Source organism: Acanthochromis polyacanthus, chromosome 7 (assembly GCF_021347895.1).
Source record: "Acanthochromis polyacanthus isolate Apoly-LR-REF ecotype Palm Island chromosome 7, KAUST_Apoly_ChrSc, whole genome shotgun sequence".
NCBI lineage: Eukaryota > Metazoa > Chordata > Actinopteri > Pomacentridae > Acanthochromis > Acanthochromis polyacanthus.
In genome coordinates, this window is record NC_067119.1 from 29,843,738 (window position 1) to 29,858,738 (window position 15,001).

Consider the following 15,001-nt stretch of genomic DNA (forward strand, 5'->3'; position numbering starts at 1 on the left):
TTTGCACTAAAACAAAGGGAAACATTTGGAATTGTTGCTATTTATAGGTTGTTCTGCTAAGATTTTACTGGGTCGGTCCACTTCAGATCAAATTGGGCTGAATGTGGATCCTGAACTAAAATTCATCTGAAAGAACAAAACTGACATTTGATCAAATACATTTATAGATTTCACACACTTATGAGTTGCGGACTTAAGATTTTTTTAAAACATTTTTTTTCTTTCTATCCAAATAACTGAGGAAAAGGCCTTCATAGTGGAGTATTCCCATTACTGATACTATTAATAATAATTAGTAAATCAACAACTTCACATTAAAGTGAGTCTATAAAAATGTTTTTTTAAGAGGTGATTCGAAAGACGTCACTGGTTCTGTGAGCCTCGTCAGACGGCTTGTTCCAAAACTAAGGTAAAAAAATATAAAAAAAGTCTAAATGTATTTATGTATTTAAAGAGAGCTGGAAAAACTTTAAATAACTATCCCTGTTTATGGATTTAGGAATATTTGTGACAGCAAACTCAAAGAGGATGGCTGGTCTAATGAGCACAAACACAAAAACACACCACAAAATCCTTGTAATATGATATCATTGTTTCATAGTCTCTAATGTATTCTGTTACAGCACTTTCTCAGCAGCCATGACTCAGTAAATCTCTCAGTGAAAGTTTCCATGTCGCTTCAGAGCCCAAAATACATCCGTCTGCACATGTAAACAGCTTCACCTGGACGTATGACTTAAACCTCAGTCAGGCCACCTTCTCAGCCCCGGGCCTTCTGTCGTTACACACTCTATTATGCAGCTCTGAAAACAATTACATAAAGCCCATACACTGCTGAATGGAAGGGTTCATCAGCTTACAGCGGGGGATTTTGTTAACTGGATTAGCGGTAGATTTAAACTCTGCATTTAGGCTCAAGAAGGGAAAATAATCAGAGAGCCTGTGTGCGTCGGGTATAAAAGGCTCACAGTCTGTCTTCTCACCACATCTCGGATTCTGCAGCGACTCTGCACCAGAAACTTCTTGTGGCTTCATTCTACGCTTCAGGTAAGGAGATGCTGCTTCGCTGGAATCTGCTACACTTCTTAAGGGGAAAGTTCATTTTTAAAATCATTTTCACAACATTTAACCATTTGAGGAGAGCGCAGTTTAAAGTCAAGAGGAGCTATAACTTTACAGCTGCAAACAGAGAATTTTTATGCAGCAAATTAACAAGAGCTTCACTTGGGTTTTGTCTAGAATGGATTTCCAAATCTTTGCCCTGGTGATGTTCTTCCTGGCCTGTGTGGAGCACAGCCTGGCTACCTGTGTGGTCGACAGCTTCACAGTCAAGGAGGACTTTGACCCCCAGAGAGTGAGTACATGGTATAAATCCATTTCCAGACAAATGCAGACTTGATAAATTCTGAAACAGTTGTCAAAAATTGTTTTTTCGTTTACTCCAAGTTGAATTAGGAGAATTCAATTTGCACTAATACTTCCCTCTAGTCTCAGGACAGCTTGGTAACACAAATTAACAAATAAGAAAAAATAATTTAACAGGGATACAGTGATCACCAACATCTATATAAACCAGGACATCATCAGCATACAGTGAAACATAGGGTTGTGTGCTACAGCTGGAGTATGAGGTGTCAGGAATTCTTACTTACCTCATGATTCCGACTCAGAATAATTTATCTTTGTTCCTGTTTTTCCCCTGACAGTATGCAGGAAAGTGGTACGCTCTGCAGAAGAAAGACCCCGAGGGTTTGTTCCTGCAGGACAACATCTCTGCTGAATACACTGTTGGTGATGATGGTGCCATGGTGGCCTCCTCCAGAGGCAGAGTCACTCTCTTTGGGTGGGTGTTTGCCATCTTTTTGAAACCTGCTTGGTCTGAATGTGAGATACTTACACAGTCAAAAGGTTTCCATTCCTGCTTGATGTAAAGATTAAATATTACATTGTTCTCTCTGCTTGATGTCCAGGTTCTGGGTTGTTTGCGCTGACATGGCTGCTCAGTACTCAGTGCCTGACCCCGGCACCCCCGGCAAGATGTTCATGAACTACCAGGGACTGGCCAGCTACCTCTCCAGCGGCGGTAAACATGCATACTTATCTACACACCCTCTGGTTGCTCTCTCTCTCTCTCTCTCTCTCTCTCTCTCATGCAGCTGAGGCTAACTTCTCACTCTGCCTCTCTAGGTGACAACTACTGGGTCATCGACACCGACTATGACAACTATGCCATCACCTACGCCTGCCGCACCGTGAAGGACGACGGAAGCTGCGAGGACGGCTACTCCCTGGTCTTCTCCCGCAACCCCCGCGGCCTCCCCCCTGCCATCCAGAGAGTGGTCCGCCAGAAGCAGGAGGAAATCTGCATGGCTGGACAGTTCCAGCCTGTGCTGCAGTCCGGTAGGCAACAGACAGACAAACAGAGCAGAAGTGATCATGTACCTGGACTTGCATTTAAAGCATTCAGTCTGTAAGCATCTGACATTTAAACTCATCCTAAACTTCTTCCTCCTTTTTCTCTATTTTTAACAGGAGCTTGCTAAACTGCTCCTCAGCTGGAGTCCGTTGAGCCGCCCTTCATTACACCGGACCGATCATCATCTTCCCAAGATGGAGAAAGCTCTTCTCAGGAGAACAATCCTGTCAAACTCGCCATGTGCGATGTTCCAATGTCATAAGAGAGAATTAGCGGAAAAGTCCAATCCACCACCCCTTGAGAAAATGAACACTGCCAAGTTTAACGTTAAATTTCAGGCCAAATCCACTGAAAACTATCACTAGTTCAGCAAATGTGAAGATGTAACCAACTGTAAGGTATTGTCACACTGATGGGTAACATCTGTAAGCACGATTATTCTGTATTGGTGACAATAAATTTTTATAAAGAAATTTGCTGTTGTCCTCGTCTTTGTAAAAAAAAAAGAAGAGTTTATTCAACTTAGCGTGGTCAAACTTTATCTAATGCACAAACACAACATACACACATTTCAAGAATAAAAAAAAATAGAACATGACAAATTTAATAAAATCATTTCAAATAAAATACATCAGGCATTTTACTTTTCCTTTCAAACCTACTGCATAGTGACACATAATGGACACTTTATATGTAACTGCACGGCAAGCATGCGAACACTGCCTGCATGGAACAGTTCTCGCAGATAGACACTACCGTTCTAAAGTTCCGGGTCACCAGACAAGTCCATGTTTTCCATGAAAACTCACTTTTATTCATGTGCTAAGAAACTGCACAAGGGTTTTCTAATCATCAATCACAATGTAGCATGATGGAAATGTTCCTCTGTACCTCTATGGAGATATTCCTTTAAAAATCAGCCGTTTCCAGCTACAATAGTCATTTACCACATTAACAATGTCTAGGCTGTATTTCTGATTCATTTAATGCTATCTTCATTGATAAAAACTGCTTTTCTTTCAAAAATAAGGACATTTCTTAGTGACCCCAAACTTTTGAACGGTCGTGTAGGGAGCATGTCTGCAAAGGTTCTCAGTTGTTCAGGTCATCTTAAGGTGAAGGGTTTAGTTCAGGCAACTGGACTTATTCTATTAGCATATTAATACCTCACTGGGATTCAACACCTTTTGTTGAAAGATTTCTTTAGTCTTTTAGTAGATACCATCAGCCTTAGCCCCACCTTCACCTCTAGTGGTTAAATACCTGGGACTCTCCCAACTAGTTTTTAGAACTGAAGAAGCTGCTTGGATGAGAGGTGAAACATCTTCAAGATCACAAGAATAAGTCCAGCTGCCTGAACTAAACCCTTCACCGGTAGTGTAGGTATGTAATAATGAAAATGTTTTGGGAAATTATTCAGTCTTTTGTGAAAATGAAAGCGTCCCTGCAACCTGAATCCCACATTTTCTGTACATACTGCTGCTGCTCTTATAAAGCTTGTAGCGTTGCATACAGCTGTATCGGTCATCTAAAGCTTTGGCGAGCTTTCTCATATATTTATCACACTGTGCAGTGTGAAATATGCTGTCATCAGCCTGTTCCCTCTTGGTGGGTCAAGCTTGCTTTGTGTTTGTGAAGGACACTGTGACATATGTGGTATAGCTCCTGCTGTGCAGAGGATTGTGAGTCACAATGAGCCAGAAAAGTCTGCAGGTTTGCATACAGCCAATATGACTGAAAGCAGAAGGACATACTGGTATTGCATTTGACATTGTGTGTATTAGGACATTGTAAATATTTTTTGGCACCTTATATTATGGTAGTATGGGTATTGGAATGCACAGTATATGTTTATTAACCACTTTAAGATTCCTGTATCTGTCAGAAACCAACACCATGCAAAGGATTTGGAAGTTACTGAGACACTGTGACATGTTGTTGGTTAGGGTCTTCTCATAGGTCCTGACTGACACAAACATAAAATAAAGCCAATTTAAAGATCAGAACTAGTTAGTGTTTATGCTCAGTGCTGCCAGAACTGCATTTAAAAGGCTTCTACTATGACAGCTTGTCTTCAGTTCCTTAAATTTTTCAGTACCTTCAGATTTGAATGCATGAGAGCTGGTTATGTTTGCTGATTTCTGCATTCAGTCATTTTTTTTCACTATTCATGAGGAAGTCTCCTTAGAAAAGAGATAAATCAAATAGTCAAGTCTTTGAAATCACACCTATTATGCTGTAGTCCTGAATTAGTGCCACTCAGAGCATAATATATGCTCACTCTGTGATTGGGCAACGCTTCATGATAAATGTCTTATACTGTGTAACATACAGTGTATAATCCGCACAATAATCTATCTGAAACATATTTACATTGTACAGAACTATTTAGAAAGATTATATGAACAGCAGCAGACTTGACCTTGGGTTAAGACTTTTCTGAATATCTCTCTGGCAGTGAGTAAAGACCCGGCCTTCCCCAGTAGTCCACAGCTCGAACTCTGTACAGACCACCGACCACCCGGTCCACTACAGAACACAGCATGGAACATGATGTTACTTCTGTGGCTGTCAGACCACAAATCACATCATTTTAAAGACTATTCTAAGAAGAACTTACTAGCAGTCCTTACCTGGTGAAAAGACATAAGAAGTAAAAATGATGTCTCGGGTGTTAATCCTGCTGAATTCCTTCTGGTCTTTGGAGAATTCCACTTCATATGTCTTGATGCATCTGAAAAGTATAAAGTAACAAACGATTACTTTCTTGTTCGTACTGAGTTCACTCAACTTTAAAAGGACAAGATAATGAATCCTCTGATGTGTATAGCGTGAGTGACAAAGAATCTGTATTAGTTTTCTGGATAAGAAGTGTTTCAAACGTGCACCTACTTTGAATCAACACAGCGATCAGACCAGACAATAAGAACTTGGGCTTTGGTGATCCTGATGAAACGTAATCCGTTCACCTAAAACATAGAGGAAATTACATTCTGTAGGAAATAGGAAGTCTATACAAGACACAAATGATTAGTTCAAAACATTCATGAATTGTCTGATTACCTAATACACCTCCTCATGAACAACTAAAACAAAGGTTGAAGTGTTAGTTTGGCTCCACAGACTCTGTGGTTTGCTGACAGCTTAAAATGAGCATCATTCAATTGTTAAAGTTAGCTTCAAATATTTCAGTTGAAAGTGTACATATGTGACATAAACATAGAGGAGGTGGCAGAAATCAGAACTCTATGGATGCAGTGAGAAGGAATATTTCTGTGAAGCTTCCTTTCAGGCACAATATGATAATAAAAGAACATGAGATCAGAGTTATTTCAACTTGACGTTGTTGGAGCTCACCTGATCTGGCACAGCTTTGGGCTGAGCGCACACATGGATGAGGAGGACGGAGGGAACGGACAGTTTGGCTTTCAGAGTCAGAGTGTCTCCTGCAGGAACCTTCCAGGGTCCATCAGTATGAGGGTCCTGACACAACAACACATCACCAGTGGGTCGAATCATGACTCAAAGCACAGAGAAGGAAAAGCTCAAACAGTTAAAAACCAAAGAAGCCTTAAAGTTGAACTGTGGAGTTTTCAGATTTTTCATAAGCAAACAAATGTTCGTATGTTCAGTGTGGTTATCTTTTTTATTTTTAAGTTATTTTTTGGGGCCTTTTGCTTTCAATGCATTTTCTGGTGTTTACTGTCACAAACTGTTGGCTGATAAAACAGTGGTCAAAAACAAAGTACTGTAAGTGAAATAGGGATTACACACGTGGACAAAATTGTTGGTACCCCTCAGTTAAAGAAGGAAAAACCCACAATTCTCACTGAAATCACTTGAAACTCACAAAAGTAACAATAAATAAAAATTTATTGAAAATTAAATAATCAAAATCAGCCATCACTTTTGAATTGTTGATTAACATAATTATTTAAAAAAACAAACTAATGAAATAGGGCTGGACAAAAATGATGGTACCCATAACTTAATATTTTGTTGCACAACCTTTTGAGGCAATCACTGCAATTAAACGATTTCTGTATTTGTCAATGAGCGTTCTGCAGCTGTCAACAGGTATTTTGGCCCACTCCTCATGAGCAAACAGCTCCAGTTGTCTCAGGTTTGATGGGTGTCTTCTCCAAATGGCATGTTTCAGCTCCTTCCACATATGTTCAATGGGATTCAGATCTGGGCTCATAGAAGGCCACTTTAGAATAGTCCAACGCTTTTCTCTCAGCCATTCTTGGGTGTTTTTGGCTGTGTGTTTTGGATCGTTGTCCTGTTGGAAGACCCATGACCTGCGACTGAGACCAAGCTTTCTGACACTAGGCAGCACATTTCTCTCCAGAATGCCTTGATAGTCTTCAGATTTCATCGTACCTTGCACACTTTCAAGACACCCTGTGCCAGATGCAGCAAAGCAGCCCCAAAACATTACTGAGCCTCCTCCATGTTTCACCGTAGGGACAGTGTTCTTTTCTTCGTATGCTTGGTTTTTGAGTCTATGAACATAGAGTTGATGTGCCTTACCAAAAAGCTCCAGTTTGGTCTCATCTGTCCAAAGGACATTCTCCCAGAAGCTTTGTGGCTTGTCAACATGCATTTTTGCAAATTCCAGTCTGGCTTTTTTATGAGTTTTTTCAGCAGTGGTGTCCTCCTTGGTCGTCTCCCATGAAGTCCACTTTGGCTCAAACAACGACGAATGGTGCGATCTGACACTGATGTACCTTGGCCTTGGAGTTCACCTTTAATTTCTTTGGAGGTTGCTCTGGGCTCTTTGGATACAATTCCAACGATCCGTCTCTTCAATTTGTCATCAATTTTCCTCTTGCGGCCACGTCCAGGGAGGTTGGCTACTGTCCCGTGGGTCTTGAACTTCTGAATAATATGAGCCACTGTTGTCACAGGAACTTCGAGCTGTTTAGAGATGGTCTTATAGCCTTTACCTTTAAGATGTTTGTCTATCATTTTTTTTCGGATGTCCTGGGACAATTCTCTCCTTCGCTTTCTGTTGTCCGTGTTCAGTGTGGTACACACCTTTTCACCAAACAGCAGGGTGACTACTTGTCTCCCTTTAAATAGGCAGACTGACTGATTATGAGTTTGGAAACACCTGTGATGTCAATTAAATGACACACCTGAGTTAATCATGTCACTCTGCTCAAATAGTTTTCAATCTTTTATAGAGGTACCATCATTTTTGTCCAGGCCTGTTTCATTAGTTTGTTTTTTTAAATAATTATGTTAATCAACAATTCAAAAGTGATGGCTGATTTTGATGATTTAATTTTCAATAAATTTTTATTTACTGTTACTTTTGTGAGTTTCAAGTGATTTCAGTGAGAATTGTGGGTTTTTCCTTCTTTAACTGAGGGGTACCAACAATTTTGTCCACGTGTGTAAATAAGGCTGCACTGAACATGATCTTTTAGTGAGTACATGGCCTGACAACCACGTGTAAGGAGGACATGCTGTGCAAGAACGTCCCATTCATACATATATTCATGAGGCTGTGCAATTACACAAACACTGTCGATGTTTCCTGTGGTTCTGCTTCTTGCTGCTGCTGTTATCACCCAATTTGAAGCCACAGTTGCAGCCTAGTCTATCTCCATCACTCAGCTCTGGCAAACCAGTCATTAACAGTGAACACAGAACATCTGTACTGATGTGCCAGGACAGCACATTCGCCACCGATCATTAACTCTGGTAAACTGCAGAACACAGACATATTTCCCTGGCACTGAGGCTTAAAAGCATCGTCTGAGCTTCTTTAGAGAGGGCTTGTGAATGGAGGCGTGGGGAGTGGGTGGGGGGGATACAACATATATTGTAAAAACTCAACTATCATGACGTTTTCTTTTCTAATATTGGTCAGCTGTTTTGTTTACCTGCCCGCTGCGGAGCCGTCTGAACTGCTCTGCTGTGGGGTAGTCGGGGCTGCCCATGCTCTGCCACATCTGGTACGGGTTGGTTACGTTATTGTCCATGGAATATGTGACATACACGAGACCTGGATAGCAAACAAATAACAAGCAGGATTAAAAATAATCATTCACGTGCAGAAGTAAAGGTCTCCAAAGTATTCTTCAACCTCTAAAATCAATGTTAATTAGGACATTTTAAATGGGAAAATTACTGCAATTATAGAAGCTACAAACACTAAAAACAGCAGATCTGGAAGTTTCAACTTTCCGAAGGTCAAGGGATGATATTCTGAAGGGGCAAATACTCAAATCTAAAAATCTTAAAGTTGTGATATTTCAAAAAAGCATTTTATTCCACAAGGCTTATTTAAACTATATCAAAAATAAATCAATTGAATGAACCTGATTCTATTAAAATAACTCCTTGGGGCAGCTTTGGAGCCATTAGTGACTCGGCTGCAACCAACAATGTCACAAAAATTCAGGGATTTTGTCTAAACTGCAGGCTGCGTTTACACAGAGCAGGCCAGAGGTAAGCATGGAAACAAAATGAAAATGTAAAATAATAAAATTTCTACATTATGTGGGGGTCACATTTTTTGCCAGCAGTAGTAACACCTGTGGGCACTTACTTTGGAAAAACAAATGTCAGCTTTCATTTTTGTTTGTTCTTTAATGGTTTGTGGCACTATAATTATGTCATACTGCACATTTTTGAGTTCAGTGCTTAAGGTTTACAGTTAAAACAGAATCATCTTTTCATCTACACTGACATGAAACCCGACAGTATTCTGTACCTTCTTGTGCAGGTAGTCCTTTGACTGAGACGGTAACATCGTCAGTGCTGGTGGAGGTGCTGTTGTCGTCACTGTTGTAGACCAGCACCGCTGCGTGCCAGCTGTCTGAGCCGCCTGGTACCGCAGGTTTGTGGCTGCTGGCAAGAACTCCCACTGTGCTGTTGTGGTTTCCTGCTGAGTTCAGAACCTGAGCCCGGACCTGCTTCTCTCCTTAAATTGGAGTCACATATAGAACAGATGCTTTTGGAAATGCACACATATGAATTGAAATACATTTCCCTTGAAGGACGCTCAAAACCCTGGATTTCATATGTTCTAGAGCAGGGGTGTCAAACATGTGGACCACGGGCCAAAACCGATCCACCAGAGGGTCCAATCCGGCCTGTGTAAGTGTAAAAATGACAGAGAAGACACTAACTGCAATTTGTAAAACTATAAATTTAAAATAATTTCTAGACATTAACAAGTTGTTTTGATCATGAACTAAAATACTAGATTGCTCATTGTTCTTTTGTCATTTTGTGTCTCATTTTTGTAATAATTTGTCTTGTTTTTGTCTTTTTCTCTGACTGTTACTGCTTGTCTCATGTTTTTGTCATTTTGTTTCTCGTTTTTGTCGTTTTGGGTTTCCTTTTTGTCTCGCTTGTGGTTTTTTAAATCTCATTTCAATCATTTTGTGTTTTACTTTGTGTCTTGTTTTGTTGTATGGCTTCACGCTTTTGTCATTTTTTGTCTCATTTGTCAATTTCTTTTGTCACTTTGTAACTTTTTTCTCAGATTTTTTGTCTGTTTTTTGTTTTGTTTCATGATGTTTGTCTAATTTTTTCTCATTTTTTTCTCACTTTGTCATTTGTTTCTCATTTTGTTATACTTCGTCTTGTTTTTGTTGTTTTTTGTATTTTTTTAAAGTAAGATACTCTATTGCTCAGTTCCAGATATCTGTGACTAAATGTTTTGTCCATTTGTAGACACTCTGTGATCTGTAAGTCGTAATGTGTAAAAGACAAACTGAGGCGTGACGTTGTTGAAAATGAACTTCTTTCTCTTAAGAAAGTACAGCTTGCTCATGATGTTTTGTAAAAAGAGAATTCCTTAAATGTGAATATTTTCAAAATGTACTTTTGTTGCACAAAAACAAAGGAATAATTTGGAGTTGTTGTTATTTATGCGTTATTATGTTATGATGCTACTGGTCCGGCCCACTTGAGATCAAACTGGGTTGAATGTGGCCCCTGAACTAAAATGAGTTTGACACCGCTGTTGTAGAGGAAAGAAACTGTCACCTAGCAAAGCCAGCAGGCCCATGACGGTGAGGACAGGCTTCCTGATGAGCTGGACGTGAGGTGGCTGGGTGTTGTTGACCTGGAAGCGGGCGGTCAGTGTGCGCTGGGTGAAGGGGTGCGGGTGGTAGCTGAGGAAGGCATTGTCGTTGCTCAGCAGAGTGTAGTTGATGGTGCTGTTCGGGTCTGCTAACAACAGATCCTGGTGCTGGTTTATTACCTGTTGGAGGGAGCGGAACAGAGGATTGGATTCAGGGTGACCGAACTGGAAGAAAGAAATTCATTTGTCTAATAATTTAACCCTATAGCTCACCTTCCACCCCTACACAAACAGTCTACTAACAAGTCACGTAAATTCCTACATGAACAGAATATTTTACTTTTACACTTTAATACAAATCCTGATCTTCACCATGCAGTATGACTGGACTCTGGTGGTGTTTTTCGTGCTTTCGGATCCTTTTACTTCACCTTCACCACCATTGCAGCGTACGTCACATCAGCCCTCCACTCCTGAGGCCTGGACCAACCGACCAGGGGATCAGCCTCATCATTAAACACAGGAAGGCTGCGGAACCGAGGGAAACGCTCCTGGATCTCCCCTACTGTCTGGACCTCCTGCTGAAGGATGGGCAAAGAGTAGCCTCCTCCCTAAAACACAGAAACAAGAAGTCATCAGTTTTAAAATTAATAAAGCTAATAAATGCATTAATAAATAGAGTTTTACAGACTTGGATGACTTTACTAATAGGATTAAAGGAATTGTGGTATTTTATTAGCATCATTGTGTCCGAGGCCTCCTGCAGATATGAGCACCACATCTGAACATGACTGTATTAGTTTTCTGTTTGTTCTAGATAATATTTCTACAGTGTCCATGAAACATACCTTCTTGTGCAGAGCAATATAGTCAATCCTGACCCCCGTCTCTCCAGTGAAGTAGTTGGTTCCGTTGTAGCAGTGCTGCAGCATGGCCCAACAGTATGGGGAGTGTGGGGGGGTGTGACAAGAGTCTCCTGGACCTCCAAACCTCAGGAGACTGCTGGCAGAACGCAGACCCTCCGAACAGGCATCATAGTAGTTGAGAAACCCTAAAGAAAAATGCATTAAAGTGAAATAGCTGCAGAGCCCCTCATGGCAGCAGCACTGAAGCATCATTAATCTTTGGTGCTGCTAAATCTGTGAAATGTGAGCATTTTAATGACAAAATTAAAAATTGACAAAAGAGTTAAGTTCACAGGTTCAGCAAAAACCATGAAAGATTTAAACATTGCATACACTGCTTTATTGTCTATTTTACTCTAATGGAATAATCAGTTACAAAATGCACATCATGCTGTATTCATCCATCCATCCATCCATCCATTCTCTATACACCGCTTTATCCTCACTGGGGTCGCGGGGGGGTGCTGGAGCCTATCCCAGCTGATTCAGGTGAAGGCAGGGGACACCCTGGACAGGTCACCAGTCTGGGGCTACATATACAGACAAACAATCACACTCACACCGACAGGAAATTTAGAGTTATCAATTAACCTCAGCATATTTTTGGACTGTGGGAGGAAGCCGGAGTACCCGGAGAAAACCCACGCATGCACAGGGAGAACATGCAAACTCCATGCAGAAAGATCCCAGGAAAGTCGGGATACGAACCAGGGATCTTCTTGCTGCAAGGCGAAAGTGCTAACCACTACTCCACTGTGCAGTCCATGCTGTATTCAACAAGTCCTAAATAGTTACTGAGATCATAAACTCATTCCAAAAATATTTACTGAAGCAGCAAATCAAGTGAGAAGTAGGACCATTTTCTCTTAGACTTCTATACACTCAGACTTCTTTTTTCAACCAAAGGAGTCGCCTCCTGTTTAAAAGAATGAAGTCACTTCTGCGTTAGCTTCACTTTTCAGACCTGGAGGCTCCTCTTTAATAAATAACCAACAATTGGCAGCTGGCACTGGGACCACAGCTGCATAACAATTTGAGGTCGCCACACATGAAAACGAAAAGGTCTTCATTAAAATGCCTCTTTAATATAAAGTATTTGTTCATTCATTCACTCATTCATGGCTATACAGAGGTAAATAAACGCACATTACACAATTCAAGAGGACTGGTAATAATGTCAACACAAGCACATCTATGATAGAAATGAGAACAAACTTTTTGGGAACAAACTAGTATTTTCTTCTATTAACTTCTATTAATGTATTAAAAGTTTTCCACCTAAAACAAACATCTAAAATGACATAAAGAGCCCTGCAGAATGGATCACAGTTTACCTTGAATTGACACAGTGACATTGTCGAAGTCGTGGTTGTTGGGTTCATTCCATGTTTCAAAGTTCCACCGAGACACACTTCCCAGGCCATATTTATCTGAAATTTAGAATCAACAAAGAAACAGAAGATGACTTGTATGGCTTTATGTAGGAATACGGTCATACAGTGTTGGTGTGAGTTTATTTAATGTAGCAAAAACAGTTCCTGTCAAATGACACATTTGGTTTAATGGATGTTTGTGTGACATTACATTTCCTGAATGGTCCTTATAGGGATACCCTTATATTGTGCTGAAGTTATGCAAAACAGCAGCAATTAGAAACACATATAAATGTAATTCCGGCTCCTTTGACATAGGCTGAAATAAATGATATGAATAATTTTTTGGATAATTTTCTTTTAAATTGAAGTTTTCATAGGCTGCGATTAAATGGTATAAACATATAAAATAAAGACTAAACATCAGCAGATGGCACTCACTCACCAATGTACCTCTTGGCTATGAGATGAATCAGATTTCTCCACTCAAACACTTGTGATTTGTCCTCAAAGTCAGTGAAGTAGTTAGACACACTGCCCATCAGTTCAAAGCCTGGACAGTACAACAGAGAGCAGCCAAATCACACATATGGTTTAAGTTTAGCTTGGCTACTAAATTAATTTTCTGTGCTGTGATACAATACCTGGCTGGAGTCCATTAACATGTAAGAGTTCTATCAGCTGGTCCAGTTTAGTGAAGTTATACTGGGGTTGTCTTCCAATATCTCTGCAACAACAGAATCAGACAGCTGTCATTTATCAAGACAAACACTCACAAAATGATCACAGATAATCCTACTGTATAATATCTGGAGACATCTCCGTCTGTCGGTTCATTTACTCTGCAGTGACCAGCTCCAGCATCCAGTGTATCCGGACCTGCTGGATCCCTCCATGAGGAACTGAGCCCACATAGGCCAGATTCAACTGCTGATCGATGCTCAGGTCAAACTGGTGGGACTGGGTGTGAGGGAGTGGAGGGCTGGACACAAACAGAACCTATTTAGCTTTGACAATACGTTTATTGAAGCTTAATTTGAAAGTGAAGCAATGTCATGTTTTGTCATTTAGTCCGTCAAAAAGGCTCAACAGAGACTCTTCTTCCTAAGGAAGCTGAGGAAATCTGGATTATCCCCCAAACTCCTCAGCAACTTCTACAGATGTACAGTAGAGAGTCTCCTAACCACTTCCAAAGTACAGTATGGGAACTGCAGCAGTGAGGACAGGAAGGCTCGAGAATTATATTTTAAATGTTCTTTTTTAATCTTATTTTATTGTATTCTATTTGTTATCATTTCTTTTTATTTTATCTTATCTTTTGTTATTTCAGTTGTGTGAAGGGAACTCATTAAATAAGAATCTCATTACTCAGGATAACCACTGTTTCTGCTGTGTATGACAATAAAGTTCTTGACTCTTGAATCTGAAAACACTGCTTTCACTTGCTTAAAAACTATGTAAACCCACACATTTAAAAATGTATCGGCTTTCTTAAAGATGCTTGCCTGCTTTAATAATTAATACCAATTAATATTCAAAGACGCTATCTACTACTTTCGGTGTAACAACAAACCAAACTGAATTTGTCAGCTTTCTGATTTCCTCTCACTGTTAGCTGTCCACGACCACTGTGCTACGGTGTGTGAATGAAAGCAGGTTTATATTTGACCTACCAGAATCCAGTACTCCTCCAGAAGTGTTTAAGGTCTCCTGTTGGATTTCCCACATCAACTGTGATAACATACGAACCGCCTGAAGCTGCCGAAATGTTCAGGAGTAAAACCAGAACTGAAAAAGTTTTGCACACCATGTCTGCGACCGAACATGTCAACTTTTGTCTGCTAGCTTAAATAGCAACGACAGAAAACGATGTGGAATTAAAAAAAAGAGAGCTCAGCGTAACCCATAATTACCTAAATATTGCAGGTGAGTGAATGAAAGAGAAAGCTGTGACATAACTCACTCTGACACGAAGAGGTAAACACAAACCCCCCCAAATTTCAGTAAACTAGCGAGCTGCGCTTGGTCACCTGAGCGCGATGACGTATTATTACATGCGACGCAGTTGGAGTCTTGTAGGAAGTGAAGTGTTTCGAAAAAATTAGAAACGATTCAGGGAAAAATTCTGAAGAATAAATCTCATTTATACAAAAAATCCCAAAACACTAATGCCACTGCACACACACGGAACTCCTAGTGGTGTGTGCTTCATAAGTTGAAATATTTTAAAAGAGAATACAATAATTTTGCTTTTGATTTC

The 15,001-nt window shown here is 40.2% G+C and overlaps 2 protein-coding genes across 3 annotated transcripts; one reads left to right on the top strand and one right to left on the bottom strand.

The window, feature by feature from the left end:
- The first annotated feature begins 906 nt into the window (after positions 1–906).
- On the top strand, positions 907–2,889 carry LOC110967276 (purpurin-like). Its single transcript, XM_051951028.1, has 6 exons — positions 907–1,047; positions 1,240–1,354; positions 1,707–1,843; positions 1,971–2,083; positions 2,188–2,400; positions 2,533–2,889. Exons 2-6 carry the CDS (start codon positions 1,241–1,243, stop codon positions 2,541–2,543), a joined length of 588 nt encoding a protein of 195 aa, XP_051806988.1. The 5' UTR covers positions 907–1,047; position 1,240; the 3' UTR covers positions 2,544–2,889.
- A 23-nt stretch (positions 2,890–2,912) lies between these two features.
- On the bottom strand, positions 2,913–14,776 carry idua (alpha-L-iduronidase). 2 transcript variants are annotated; one of them, XM_022216828.2, is made up of 14 exons: positions 14,415–14,776; positions 13,583–13,723; positions 13,386–13,468; positions 13,187–13,294; positions 12,703–12,798; positions 11,312–11,514; positions 10,895–11,074; positions 10,427–10,643; positions 9,144–9,353; positions 8,311–8,432; positions 5,774–5,899; positions 5,309–5,385; positions 5,050–5,150; positions 2,913–4,945 (listed from the first exon to the last, which is right to left on the bottom strand). In XM_022216828.2, the coding sequence occupies exons 1-14, from the start codon at positions 14,549–14,551 to the stop codon at positions 4,845–4,847; spliced, it is 1,902 nt and encodes a 633-aa protein (XP_022072520.2). In that variant the 5' UTR covers positions 14,552–14,776; the 3' UTR covers positions 2,913–4,844. The 2 variants fall into 2 exon arrangements, with proteins under 2 accessions (XP_022072520.2, XP_022072521.2); XM_022216829.2 differs by lacking the exon at positions 13,583–13,723 and having other exon boundaries at positions 14,415–14,530.
- Between the last annotated feature and the right edge of the window lie 225 nt (positions 14,777–15,001).

Coding starts and splice junctions, on each gene's coding strand:
- LOC110967276 (XM_051951028.1), top strand. CDS start 1,241: ATGGATTTCCAAATCTTTGCCCTGGTGATGTTCTTCCTGGCCTGTGTG. Junction 1,355..1,706: donor AGGACTTTGACCCCCAGAGA/GTGAGTACATGG, acceptor TTCCCCTGACAG/TATGCAGGAAAGTGGTACGC. Junction 1,844..1,970: donor GGCAGAGTCACTCTCTTTGG/GTGGGTGTTTGC, acceptor CTTGATGTCCAG/GTTCTGGGTTGTTTGCGCTG.
- idua (XM_022216828.2), bottom strand. CDS start 14,551: ATGGTGTGCAAAACTTTTTCAGTTCTGGTTTTACTCCTGAACATTTCG. Junction 11,075..11,311: donor ATATTGCTCTGCACAAGAAG/GTATGTTTCATG, acceptor TCTGTGTTTTAG/GGAGGAGGCTACTCTTTGCC. Junction 4,946..5,049: donor TTCTTATGTCTTTTCACCAG/GTAAGGACTGCT, acceptor TGTGTTCTGTAG/TGGACCGGGTGGTCGGTGGT.